Here is a 13247-nt window from a genome sequence, read left to right on the forward strand (position 1 = left end):
TTCCACGCACGCGCAGAAAACACCCTTCACCGCACATTCAGTCCCGGGGTGGGACTGGCGCACGCGCCGTTACAGGAAAAACTATGACGTCACATGGAGCAGAGGCTCGCGATAATTCGTTTTCCTCCCGTTTCGCTGTTACCGGCGGAGGCGGTGAGCAAAGGGGGGGGGGGACTACGTGTGTGGCCCGCCCTGCGGGGAGGCGGGGTTATGAGGCCCCGCCCCGAGCTATGTGCTGCCGCCTTCGCCGCTTGCGGGACCTAGAGCGGCCGAGCAGCTGTGGTCCCTTCGCTGCCGCCCCGGGGGCCGGAGCATGAGCCTCGCGCCCGGGCGCCTGCAGTGAGGCCAGCCGGGCCCCGCGTTCTCTGCGCCATGAATCTGCACCAGGTGCTGACGGGCGCCGTGAACCCCGGGGACAACTGCTTCTCCGTGGGGAGCCTCCACGACCAGCCGCTCACGGTGAGTCCCGGGCCGGGCTGTCCCGACGTGCGCCCACCCCCTAGCGGGGCCTCTGCAGCCTGCCGGGTAGCCCCCCAGCGCTACTCCCGGGTGCTGATTCCCCCCCCCCCCCTTCGGGCCCCCTCGCTCCGTCCTGCCCTCCCGCTGGGGACGCGACTCCTCTTCTCCCGGTCCCATCCGCCCTGCACCAGGCACAGGGTGGCCTGAACTAGCCGGGAGCCAGGTCGCTAACTGGATGCGTCCGGGAGGGGTGGGATTGGCATGGGCTGGTTCAGGTGCACAGGGGACACATGACCCGAGAGGCGGGGGAGCAGCACAACGTAGCTGATGAGATCGAAGTGTGATGAGTAGGGGCGCTTCATTTCCTGCCTTCTGTTGCTGCTGTTAATATTATCGTACATTACAATAGCGCACACCCATGGTGTGCTAGGCACTGTCCACGTACACACGCAGGATGACACAATACACAGTTTAAGGCCTATAGTACACCTGTTCAGAACTATTGGAGGAGAAGTATTCACACCTTTTTTAAGATCATGATTAATGATGCCTGTGATGAAAAAGCTATAAGCAATAAGCCATAGTTAAAATATATAGATATATGAGCAATGTTATGTTAAAATACATGTCATATAGTGTCTTTTAGAGATTTGCAAGTGTAAGTATGTGGTGCCTTAAGAAAGTGAATCTACATGTCAGATTTCATAAATGTCAACTTGAAAACATGAGTAAAATTATTTTAGAGTCCTTACACTGGCATAAGCTAACACTTGAGTTTTATTGCATTTTGAGTAGATGATGCTAAGGGCAACTTGACACTACAGCCCTACATCTGGGCAGTTGCACATCTGTATTGCATCTGGTGAAGACTTGTTATGCTGATAGGAGAGCCCTCTCCCGTAGGCATAATTACTCCATCTTGGCTAGAAGCAGAAGCTATGTTGTTTGGGAGAGCGTCTCTCACTGACATAGAGCTGGTGTGGACAGTGTGAAATTTGCATTGCTTGGGGTGTGGGGGTGAGACTTTTTCACATCCCTGAGTGGGTAAGTTAGATTGACTTAAGCAATAGTGTAGACCTGCTGTAAGAGATATATAAGAGGTCCTTGAGAGTGGCACAGAAAAAACCCCTTAAAGATAGAGCTATTTTTTAGCACACTTAAAGTTCAGCAAGGCACTTTTTTTGCCATGTAGTAACTCTGAATTATGTTCTAAAATCTTGAAGTTAAATCTAGTATTTCTGAACTTCTTGTTTGCATGCACCCTGCTGCTGGAAAGTAACTGTGCACAGCACTTTAAGTACAAATTAGGCTTCTGTACAGTTTTTAATTTTTGTTAATAAGAAGGATTTTTCTCTTTATCCTTTCACTCTCCAAAGCCCACTATTCCACCCAGCCTTTATTCAATAGAGTGACTAGTTTTATTTGAGTTTTGTTTGTCTATAAATGTGAATAAGTATCCTCATCATAATAGACTATGGAGTTCAAAAGACTCAATCTTGAGTCTAAATTTAAACTATTCTCTTTTCTCTCTGGTTTGGCTCCCTCTTTCTTGGGGTGCCTCATCATCTGAGTATCTTATCCTCATTCTTTTCCTATCTTTTCACATTAAATGATGCTAGTGGTATTGTTGTTGTGCTTAAGTCTTTGGATGAAACTGTCGGGAACCTAGTCAGTTTTGCTTGGTACACAGTATATCAGAAGGGGCCCAAAGTAGAACTTAACAGATTTCTGTCAGTTTCGCTCTGGAGCAGCAGCACCCAAGATAGTGCTATAAACTGTGGGATATCTTCAGTCTTGCACCCAGTTTAACTCACTGCCTAATCTGTTGGAGAGTGACTGCTAGACTTATTTTTAGTCTTTGTGCATAGTAGGCACACTTCTATGCTCCTCTGCTGAGGTTTTTTTTTAACAAATACAACATTGGAAGACAAAATACTTGTTCACTATCTGACACCTTGATCCTGCAAGGAGTTCCATTTGGGGAACCTCTGCTGAAGTAATGGAGGCTCCATGTCATCACAGGAATTTTCCTGAGTAGTTGCAGATTCAGAACCTGCAAGTTGCTGCTCAAAAGAGGAAGTAATCAGAATAAAGCTTTGTTATAGACAGTCAGCTCAATCAGTTTCAAAAAAAAAAAAAGTTAAAAGTAGCTAACAGTACTACACCTGCTTTTGGATCCACCTTTCAGATTTTCCCATTTGTTTAAATGTTTCTCTACCTATTGTGGTGTGTTACTCACAAGCAGCATGAAACTGAACGTGAAAAAAATGTAATTTCCTTTACAGCAAAGCGCTATTAATTGTGCAAAGTAAAGAAGCGAGACAAATAGAGAATTCTCTTATCTTTTACTTATACTAAAGTTTAGATCTGTCTTGTAATAACATTAGGTTCCTTTTTTAAAACTTCAAGTTATCAGGATCACTTCCATAGAATGACTGCTGAGCAACTCTGTCCAGTATTGCAGCCTGTCTGATTAGAAGAGTGTTTAGAACTCTATAATGACCTGGAAGTGGTAGCTTTCTCTTGAGAGGGAGGAATATGCCAAACTGTACTGTTTTGAGTAATACTACCTTGAGAGACCTTTGTTTTCAAGAGCAGTTTTGACACAAATATAATCATAGGAATTTCTATATGTGTATTAAATCTTTTATATATTTGTGGTGTGCAGGAAAGCATATTATTAATGGAATTTTTAGCCAGTAGTCTCAAACCCGAAGAACAAAACTGTCCTTCATTGCCTTTTTTTTTTGTTTTTTTTTGTTTGGGTGTGGTGGTGGTTCTCATGATGTACAACTTAATCAGATTTCTCCACACCTATTTGAATGAGTACAAAAAAGGTACTGTAAATAAGTTGAGTTGATCCCACTAGTTACTTTTCTACAAAGAAATGGCTGATCTTTCAATAGATGTACAAGGGTTGGAATATAAGCATTCTTCTCTCCTTAGTTATGTCACTACCAGTTAGTGCTTCTACCATGATCACTTAGAAACGAAGAGTTACATGTATGGGAAATATGAAACTTTACTTGAATTTTTAGTTAAACATTGAAAGTTTTTAAAATGTCATGCAAAACAAAATGAAAATAGCTGCAAATAGAAGTAGCTCACAAATGCTGTGGGGTTTTTTGTACAACTTGTGTTTAGTCCATGGACAGTGTTCTTCTAACCCTTCCACTCTACCCCAATAAATCTTCATGTTAACTGTCAAAATAGAACAAGACGACTACCTATGTTGTTTAGAAGAGATTTCAGGAAAATGGCCTTGGTGATCATACAGAAGCATAAGTTCTAGTCAGCCTCAAGTTTGGACCTCCCTCATACTTGCAATACAAAAACGATATGGTAGTTGTGACTCAAACACCTGGACCCCCCGATGGATTATACTCTAGTTCATGGGTTCTCAATACAAGTCTTCATTGTATGCTCCTAGTGTTAGTGATTCAAAACCTACTAAGTTCTACTGAACATGAAGTTCTGAGCACTTTTTTGTTTGCAGTTGTCTTGCATGTGATAAGTGAGAATATATGCACCTTGGAACATGCTGTTTGCTGATGACTTAGTGATATATGCAGAAGATTAAGACTGTAAGCCAACTTTGAACAGTGGCAACATAGATTTGAGCAGGCTGGACTTCACTTTGGTCTTACCAACATTCACTCTATGAGAACTGAAGGAAGACTTAGCATAAAGGATATCCCTCGGCCCGTGCCGCTTCCTGCAGCCCCCATTGGCCTGGGACAGTGAACCGCAGCCAGTGGGAGCCGCAATCGGCCGAACCTGCGGACGCGGCAGGTAAAACCGGCCTGGCCTGCCAGGGTGCTTACCCTGGCGGGCTGCGTGCCAAAGGTTGCCGATCCCTGTCATGGGAAGAAAGCTTAGGGGAAGAAAGAGAATTTAAATACCTAGAATTAGTGGTTGCTGACAATGGTGCCCTCCTGAGTGATGCCTGGCATTGTAGTAAAGTTGCTCAGTGCAAATGGTAGGAGCTGACCCAAGTTCTTTGTGATTTAAAAAAAAAAAAATGCCAATAAGGTTAAGGGTGGTCAAATCACAGTTTTATACAATCCTAATGTGCAGAACAGGGACTTACCCATTTCTTTTCTAGTGACTGGCTATGTTGTCCAAATGAAACTGTTGAGATGATAGGAAACGAAATGATCTTGTAAGGGATCCAATAAAGGTTGCTCCAATTGAAGACAAGTTGAGAGAGGCTATGCTACGTGGATATAGGCATATCCAGCAGAGACTTGAGAACTATGTTGGTAAGATGTCTTTTGCAGGGATCTTCCCCTGGTTGTCTTCCATCAACGACCAAAGTCTTGGTATGTGGACTGGATATCGGTTGACATCGGAGAGACCAGTCTGCATTACGGCCTAGCATTCTATCATGAATTTTGGAAGAAGGCTATAAAAGTTACTGACCTAAAATAGGGAAGTGGCAAGAAAGGAGACAATTTGTGAAGCCTAATGTATATTTGCTATTTTTAGCTTCAGTACACTTAAGATGAAGCTAAAATACAGGGAGTATATACTATCATTGTTGCTACTAATTCTCTGTTGTGGGCTCTAAAACAAGTATGTAAGCCAACAAATAAGGCACTTCACTGAAACTTCACCGAACTGCTACCTACTTGGCTTTTTCTCACATCTGCAGTATTTGAGTTTAAAGCAACTTGACCTGTAAGTTTAAGTATTACCTCCCCCACTCGTCATGGATGCTACTTTAATATCTGAAGCATTCTTCAGGGTGTTGTTCTGAATTGTGTAATCAATACTGTCACCACAGTCTTTGTTGAATGGCTTTGCAGATGTTTACTTATTTATTTTTGCTTTAGTGACTCTTACAGTCCTTTTAAAAAATCTTTATTCTGTGATAACTTGTACTTTTGTGTTGTGAGTTTATAGTTGTTGACTCTACAATGTATAAAAATAGTTTAAGCTAGAGTTTGGAGGAACTTGGAAGTTCTAATAGTCATTACAAAATTTCAGGGAAGTATAAAAAAGCAAATGACTTGGTAATATGCATATTATATATTTCTCTAATCTAATGCTGGTACTTTACTGGAGAAGAAACTTCTGTTCCATTATGTTTTCTCTTAATTATTGGAATGGTCACTTAAAGAAAATATTGTTGGTGTGGCTCCATTTATTTAGTCATTTCTTTCAAAGATAAATTTTTACAAACTTGTTAATTTATTAATGTTAAGATGTCAGGTTTAAAATGTAATAAATTTTGGAAGAAAGAGTATGCTGCAGCAATAATATAATCTCATGAAATATTTTTTTATCACTAAAAAAAGACAGGTGATAAATGCTGCAAGGTAAATGTTTACTTTCTTGCCTGACATTAGGTATGAGGAGAAAAACATGAAATAAAAAATGTACATGTAATTACTATATGGTTGAGGAGAACCATTTAATAAATAGCCTTGCCTGAATTCTGTCCAATAGTTCTTCATCATGACTGAGCTTTGGAACATTATTGCTAGCTTCTTTGTGTTTTTGTGGAACAGAGACATTTTTAAACTTTCTGCCACACTTGGACTCATCTCTGGTGCAGGACAGGTGACAGTTTTAAGGTTCATTTTGTTCACCCCAACAAAAATAGGTACTTCATGTTATTTGAAAGCACAATAGATAGGGGAATTCTGGTATAAAGCTTTGTTCCCAGTTCAAGTACAGTATATTTTAAAATCTTTACACTTTTACCTGCAATACCTTTTCAGTACAGTTCGGGGTTCCATTTAAAAAAAGGGGGTGGGGAGGAGAGTCCTCCTTAAAGATATGTATAGTTGTTGTCTGGTAATTAAGGCAGGTTTTTTTACATGCATGTAAAAATTAGTAGCAATACTTGTAAAAACTCTTTTTTTTAAAAAGATAACCTAGACACAATGCATGGCTTGGCATAAAGATTCTGTTGAGATTCTCCTGGGAATAACCTGTCTAACTGACTTGTTGCTTGTAACACCTTTACTTGTCTGTCCCATACATGTGCAGGAAAGGAGCCTTTTATTTTGTGCACCATATTTCCTGATTTAGCAGAAATTAGTTGCTTTAGTAAATTACATTTTTTATGTGCAAATTCAGGGTTATAATTTAAAAAAAAAAATCCTGCACATAATTCTTAACTCTTACAGATACGTGATTGTACCAATAGAAGATCTATTTTCTTATGTTTAAGGAGTTATTTAGGTAAAGTTTTCACTTTAGAAAAAAATAAGAATTTTGTAGCAGTTAAATTATTGGCTGTAATATCTTCTGTTAACAGTTCTGTAAAATTGCCTTAGTGTTATCTTCAAAGGAAAACATTTGCTAATCCTCTCTCAAACTTAGGATGCAGGGATAAAATAGCTAAAAGCTGGATAAGAAGCAAATAGAAAGGAGGTGAAAATCCAATACCAGATGCAAATTCACTTCTCTCAGTCTTAGGTGCACAGAAAGATGTTTAATTTTCTAAATCCAGATATGTGGTGGCAAGACATCAGCTGGTAAAATCCTTGTTTCCGTAGTTGTAACTGGTTTTACCCTGTTTGCTTTTGTTCGCTGGTTTTAAAAACATTGTTTAACATACATACCAAGAGCATGATAATGTCAACAATATCTGCTTGTTTCATTGCACAGACTACTCCACAAATAACCTAGTACATTTTAATCTTTAAAGGTGACTTTAACTTCCCAGATATAGATTGGAGGACAAGTGCTACTAATGATAGTAGGGCCAAGATTTTCCTGGATGGGATAGCTGAACCAACAAGAGGTGATGGCATTTTAGATTTAGTATTGTTGCGTAGTGAGGACCTCAAAGAAGAATTAGTTATAGTGGACAACCTTGATTTGAGTGATCATGAACTAATTCAGTTTCAACTAAATGGAAGGATCAACAAAAATAGGTCTGCAATTAGGTTCCTTGATTTCACCTAAACAAATACTTTGGATCAGTTTTTAATAAGGGTACTGAGCTTTGGGGTGGTGGCAGGAGGGCTAACGAAAATAAGGATGTGGAAGCTAAACTGAAACAGCTTAATGGGATCAAATTTGGGGGCTTGGATAATCACCATCCAAGGATATTAAAGGAAATGGCACATGAAATTGCAAGCCCAACAGTAGGGATTTTTAATGATCTGTAAACTCAAGGGTCATACCCTATGACTGGAGAATTGCTACTATAGTTCTTTTTAAGAAAGGAAAAAATGTGATCTGTGAAACTACAGGCCAGTTAGTTTGACCTCAGTTGTATGCAAGCTTTTGGAACAAATTTTGAAAGAGAAAGTAGTTAAGAATATAGAGCTGAATGGTAATTGGGATAAAATAGAACATAGTTTTACAAAAGATAAATTGTGCCAGACCAACCTGATCTTCTTTAAGAAAACTGATTAATTTTTTTTTTTTTAGACAAAGGAAATACAGTAGATCCAATCTATGTGGATTTCAGAAAGGCATTTGATACTATTCCCTATGAGAAATTATTAATTAAATTGGAGAAGATTAGGATTAATATGAGACTTGAAAGGTAGATAAGGAATTGGTTAAAGTGAGGCTACACTGGGTCATACTGAAAGGTGATCTGTCAGGCTGGACAGAGGTTGCTAGTGAAGTTCCTCAGGGATCGGTTTTGGGACCAATCTTAATTAACATTTTCATTAATGACCTTGGCACAAAAAGTGGAAGTGTACTAATAAAATTTGTGGATGACACAAAGTTGGGAGGTATTGTCAATATGGAGGACCGAAATATTATACAAGAATTTCTGGACAACCTTGAAAACTGTAGTAATAGAAATGGGATGAAATTTAATAGTGTGAAGTGCAAGGGACTAACAACAAGAAGTTTTGCTATAAGCTAAGGACTTATCAGTTGGAAGCGACAGGAGGAGAAAGACCTGGGTGTATTGGTCAGTTGTAAGAGGACTGTGAGCTGTGAATGTGATATGGCTGTGAAAAAGGCTAATGGAATCCTAGGATGCATCAAGAGAGGTATTTCCAGTAGAGATAGGGCAGTGTTAGTACCATTATACAAGGCACTGGTGAGACCTCATCCAGAATGCTGTGGGCAGTTCTGGTCTCACATGTTTAAGAATAATGAATTCAAACTGGAATATGTGCAGAAAACCTACCTTATGAGAGTAGACTCAAAGAGCTTGGCTTATTTAGCCTAACAAAATGAAGGCTGAGGGGAGATATGATTGCTTTCTATAAATACATCAGAGGGATAAATACCAGGGAGGGAGAGTTGTTATTTAAAAGAAAAGGGCCAATGCTGACACAAGAACAAGTGGTACAAATTGTCCATCAACAAGTTTAGGCTTGTAATTAGATCAATGTTTCTAATCATCAGAGGAGTGAAGTTCTGGAATAGCCTTCCAAGCAAGCAGTGGGGGCAAAAAATCTACCTGGCTTCAAGACTGATCTTGATAAGTTTATGGAGGGGATGGTAGGATGAGACTGACTACAATGGCATGTGGCCCATCTCATAGACTCATGGACTTTACGGTCAGAAGGGACCATTATGGTCATCTAGTCTGACCTCCCGCATGATGCAGGCCACAAAAGCTGACCCACCCACTTTCCCTTAACTCAGCTGTTGAAGTCTCCAGATCGTGATTTAAAGACTTCAAGTCGCAGAGAATCCTCCAGCTTGCGACCCCTGCCCCATGCTGCGGAGGAAGGCGAAAAACCTCCAGGGCCTCTGCCAATCTACCCTGGAGGAAAATTCCTTCCCGACCCCAAATATGGCGATCAGTAGAACCCCAAGCATACAGGCAAGATTCTCCAGCCGGACCCTCATTTTACCAACGCTGGCACGTTATTGCCTAATTGACTAAAATCACGTTATCCCATCAAACCATTCCCTCCATAAACTTATCTAGCCTAATCTTGAAGCCAGAGAGGTCTTTTGCCCCCACCGTTTCCCTCGGAAGGCTGTTCCAAAATTTCACCCCTCTGATGGTTAGAAACCTTTGTCTAATTTCAAGCCTAAACTTCCCCACGGCCAGTCCCCATCTGCAACTGCTAGTAGCGAATATCCCCAATGGCCGGAGATGGAACACTAGCTGGAGAGGGCTCTGAGTTACTACAGAGAATTCTTTCCCAGGTGTGTGGCGGGTGGGTCTTGCTGTCATGTTCACGGTCTAATTTATCATCATATTTGGGGTTAGAAAGGAATTTTCCCTCAGATCAGATTGGCAGAGACTCTGGGCGTTTTTCACCTTCCTCTGTAGCATGGGGTCTGGGTCACTTGCAGGTTTAGACTAGAATAAATGATAGATTCTCTGTAACTTGAAGTCCTCAAATTGTGATTTGAGGATTTCAGTAACTCAGCCAAACATTAGGGGTCTATAACAGGAGTGAGTGTGTAAGGTTCTGTGGCTTGCAATGTGCAGGAGGTCAGACTAGATGATCATGATGGTGACTTCTGCTCTTAAAGTCTGAGTAATATTTCTAGATTACGTTCCGTATACATATGCTGATAAAGGTACTTCCTCTTTTTGGAAAACTGTATGAAAACTTTATGCTTATTTGTAATCTGTGACTTACAAATTACCCCATCACTTCATTGTGATAATTATTATAATCCCAGAAAAATATACCAGGGAGCTAGTTGTTGTTTGGGGACCTTTGTGTGCTAGCATAACGCAATCAGGATTGAGGCTTTGTGGTGGGTGTTATACAGATGTACAGTCCTGCCATTAAGAGCTTGTATCAAGACTGAATCAAGGGGTGGGTGTAGAAGAGAAGGAAAGGGAGAAAAGTTGCAATAAAAGGAATGTGAAGTTACGCATACTTATTACATACCTATTTGTAAATTATAAGTAGACTAGAGATATTACAGTCTCTGCAGGCCACCTGCTAGTGTCAGGAGTAAGGTCCTGCAGCTAGCCTGCTTACCTGCTAGCTTAACACCCCTCCCACGCCCAAGCAGTCTAACAAGCAAACCTGGGCCCCAGTCGGGCCACCTGATTGGCTAAACTGTCCAATTGGCTCAGGGGATCAGCAGGCCTTCTCTTAAGATCAGCAAAAGTAGCAGAGTGCTGACTGCTCAAAGCATTCATCCAAGGTCACGATAGCCTTGGCCCCTGGAATCCCCCACTCCAGGTAACTTAGCTCTGACCCTCAACTCCAATTTCAGACTACCGATTCCTGCTCTAACCACGAGGCATGAGTGCCCATATTCCGGTCTTTGACAGCTAACCATCATCAAGTGGTAGTTTACTGTAGTACTCCGAGTTAAAGGCCAGAAAGGAACACTAAATCATCTAGTCTAACATCCTGCATATCACAGGCCGCCAACATCACCCAGCATCCACACGTTAAAGCTGGTTTTGTTTCACTTGTTAAAGGATTATAACTCACAGGAGTGGGTTGTCATTTTAGAGGTATAATAGCTGCCTTATGGAGGGATTGGTAAGAGTCTTCCATGCTGCAACATGTCTTCAGCCCTTCTTCCATATACAATTGTGGAAGAAGCCAGTCTCCATCTCCCCGTATATTTCTGTATTTGGCAGAGTGGGAAAAGATGAAGCAGTAAGATGCAACAGTGGATAGGTGGGAATAGAGCCTGTTGCAGTTCCACTTGAACAACAATTTTAAATGGGCAAAACTTACTTTTTCACTCTCATTCTGAAAAGTGGCTGAATAGTGTTTGTTAAACATATCCGAAAAAATTGTCTGAGGCAAGCAACCAGCATAAAAAAAATCAGCCTAAATGGTTGAAATTTGCCAAACTTTCAAGCAATTGAAAACAAGGTCTTATTATGGAAAGTATTGGGCACCCTTTAGGTTTTGCTACTCGCATTATCTATAATAGTACCACCCTTGTTTAAATTTAGATGTTATTGAAAAGTAAAAGCTCTATGTACATGTATATTATATTTGCAATAGGTTGTAAAAAATTAACTAGTTAAAACAAAATGTCTGAACAGCAAATATAATATTCTGTAAACCTTGTATTATGCTTGTATGTGGCTTCTCCCTTGGAAATGCAAGTCTGATACTTATGAGACAGGGAAGTTCTGCCTATAGCTCTTCAAACTAACAGTTCCTAGAATTAATGGATAATTCCTGCCAATAGAACAGACTGTCACAAATCTAGCTTTGGTGGTGTTAAATTAGATGATCTCTGATTATGGCTTGTTACTACTTGGAAAATTACTATTCTGTGGCTAGACACTATGGTGTCAGCCACCCTAGAGAGTCTCATAGATAGGACTGTAATGTACTGTTAATTAAGGCAGGCAGCGAATGATTTAATTCTCTCTGAGTCTTGAAGAGTTTAAGCATAGATGTACTGTGTAGAAAGAATGCCGTCTTAAATCTGTTACTAATTTTATGAAATTCTTCTCCCTACTCATTTTAGCTTTATCCTCTTCCAGAGTAGTTGGAGGGGTGTAAATAGATATTTCTCAAGTCAAAACTAAGTTCTCTTAACTAAATAATTATGGCATCAGATGTTTCCTACACAGTGTACTGGTTGGCATCTTCCAAGGAGCAAAATACTCCATATGTGGTGGCGTCAATATTCATTTTTTCCTATTAAGTTTTAAAATTTACCACAGGTCTTTGCACCCCTTTTTGTACATTCTTATGGTTCTAAAGTACAGAACTGCTTTGCTCAGAACTATCTGTTACTCTATTAGATGTCTTAAAGTATGCTTTTTGTCACATCTACATAACCAAGCATGTGGGTCTTCATTCTTTTCCTGCAGTTCTTGAGACAGACCAGACCTATGGGTTACTGGCACATGAGTAGGGTCTCTTCATCAGGAGATAGGGTTGTTTTGCTTCCAGCAGCCTTAGACTTGTTCTAAAGTCCCTCAAGTTTTTGTCACGTCTGGCCCTACGATTTCTTTTAATTTGTCTCTTTGAGGTACAGGAGTGTACTCCAGTCAGATTGATGTGGGAAGACAAAACAAAGCATGAGGCAGAAGATGCTTCTGAGCAGTGTTCTTCCAAAAGTGCGTAGAAGATTATTTCTGCTTGTCTGGGACAAATTCCTCTTAAATGTGCTCGAGTCTCTCCTTTCAGGTGTTCATTTCAACCTGTTAACAAGGAGCAGCACTGGAAGTAATCTTTTATGCTGAGCAATATTCTAAGGGGAGGCAAGTTTAAGCCACCTCATGTTACTGTCAGCACTGCATTCGTTGGTGCTTTTTGAAACATACATACAGCAGAAGACCACTGCACTGCAGCTTTCACTTGACTAGATCAGCATCATGCACTCCCTGCTTTCAGATAAATGTTGGTGAGTGCAGAGTAGTTCAGTATTACAGATAACCCTCTTCGGCAGTACTTGTCACCTGCCCCATCAACCAGACTATGGCATAACTGTAGCTCCTCCAAACAGGTCTCGTCAAACTAAGACAGCAATAATAAAGGAACGTCAGAGGCCTGTCACCAGCAGAGCTCCCCTGTATGTGTCTGTTAGTCAAGGGGCCAAAGAACAGAGTACTCCTACCTACACATTTGGCACCGTCAGCTTTGTGGTTAGTCAGACTCTTGGGAATGAATACTGCCCCATCAGCTTCACTATACAACAACCAAAGAGTAGGGTCTTCCAAGAGCTGAGAAGCTGAAGACTTTTCTCTTTATGGTAATTGGCAACCGCTTTCTCAAGGCCTCGTCAGCCACTGGTTCTTTGGGACCAGCCATCTTTGGCTAGGCGCAATCATGCCAATATAGGGCTTACTCCTACTGTGAGGCTAGCAGAAGGTTTCAAATGTGTGGTATGTGCCAATCAATGTAAATTTTGAATGGCAGAGAAAGTACGTTGACCTTGGTCTTACACTGAAAGCT

The 13247-nt window shown here is 40.9% G+C and overlaps 1 protein-coding gene across 2 annotated transcripts in view; it reads left to right on the plus strand.

The window, feature by feature from the left end:
• Window positions 1-310: 310 nt before the first annotated feature.
• The window catches only part of DMXL1 (Dmx like 1), a 157304-nt gene continuing 144367 nt past the window's right edge, over window positions 311-13247 (plus strand). For both annotated transcript variants that reach the window (XM_024194440.3, XM_024194441.3), the window contains exon 1: window positions 311-459. In XM_024194440.3, the coding sequence (XP_024050208.2) occupies window positions 373-459 (87 nt within the window). In that variant the 5' untranslated portion in view covers window positions 311-372. The remainder of the gene's footprint in view (window positions 460-13247) is intronic.

This window comes from Terrapene carolina, unplaced genomic scaffold (assembly GCF_002925995.2).
Source record: "Terrapene carolina triunguis isolate 2854851 unplaced genomic scaffold, T_m_triunguis-2.0 Scaffold69, whole genome shotgun sequence".
In the NCBI taxonomy this organism is placed as follows: Eukaryota; Metazoa; Chordata; order Testudines; family Emydidae; genus Terrapene; species Terrapene triunguis.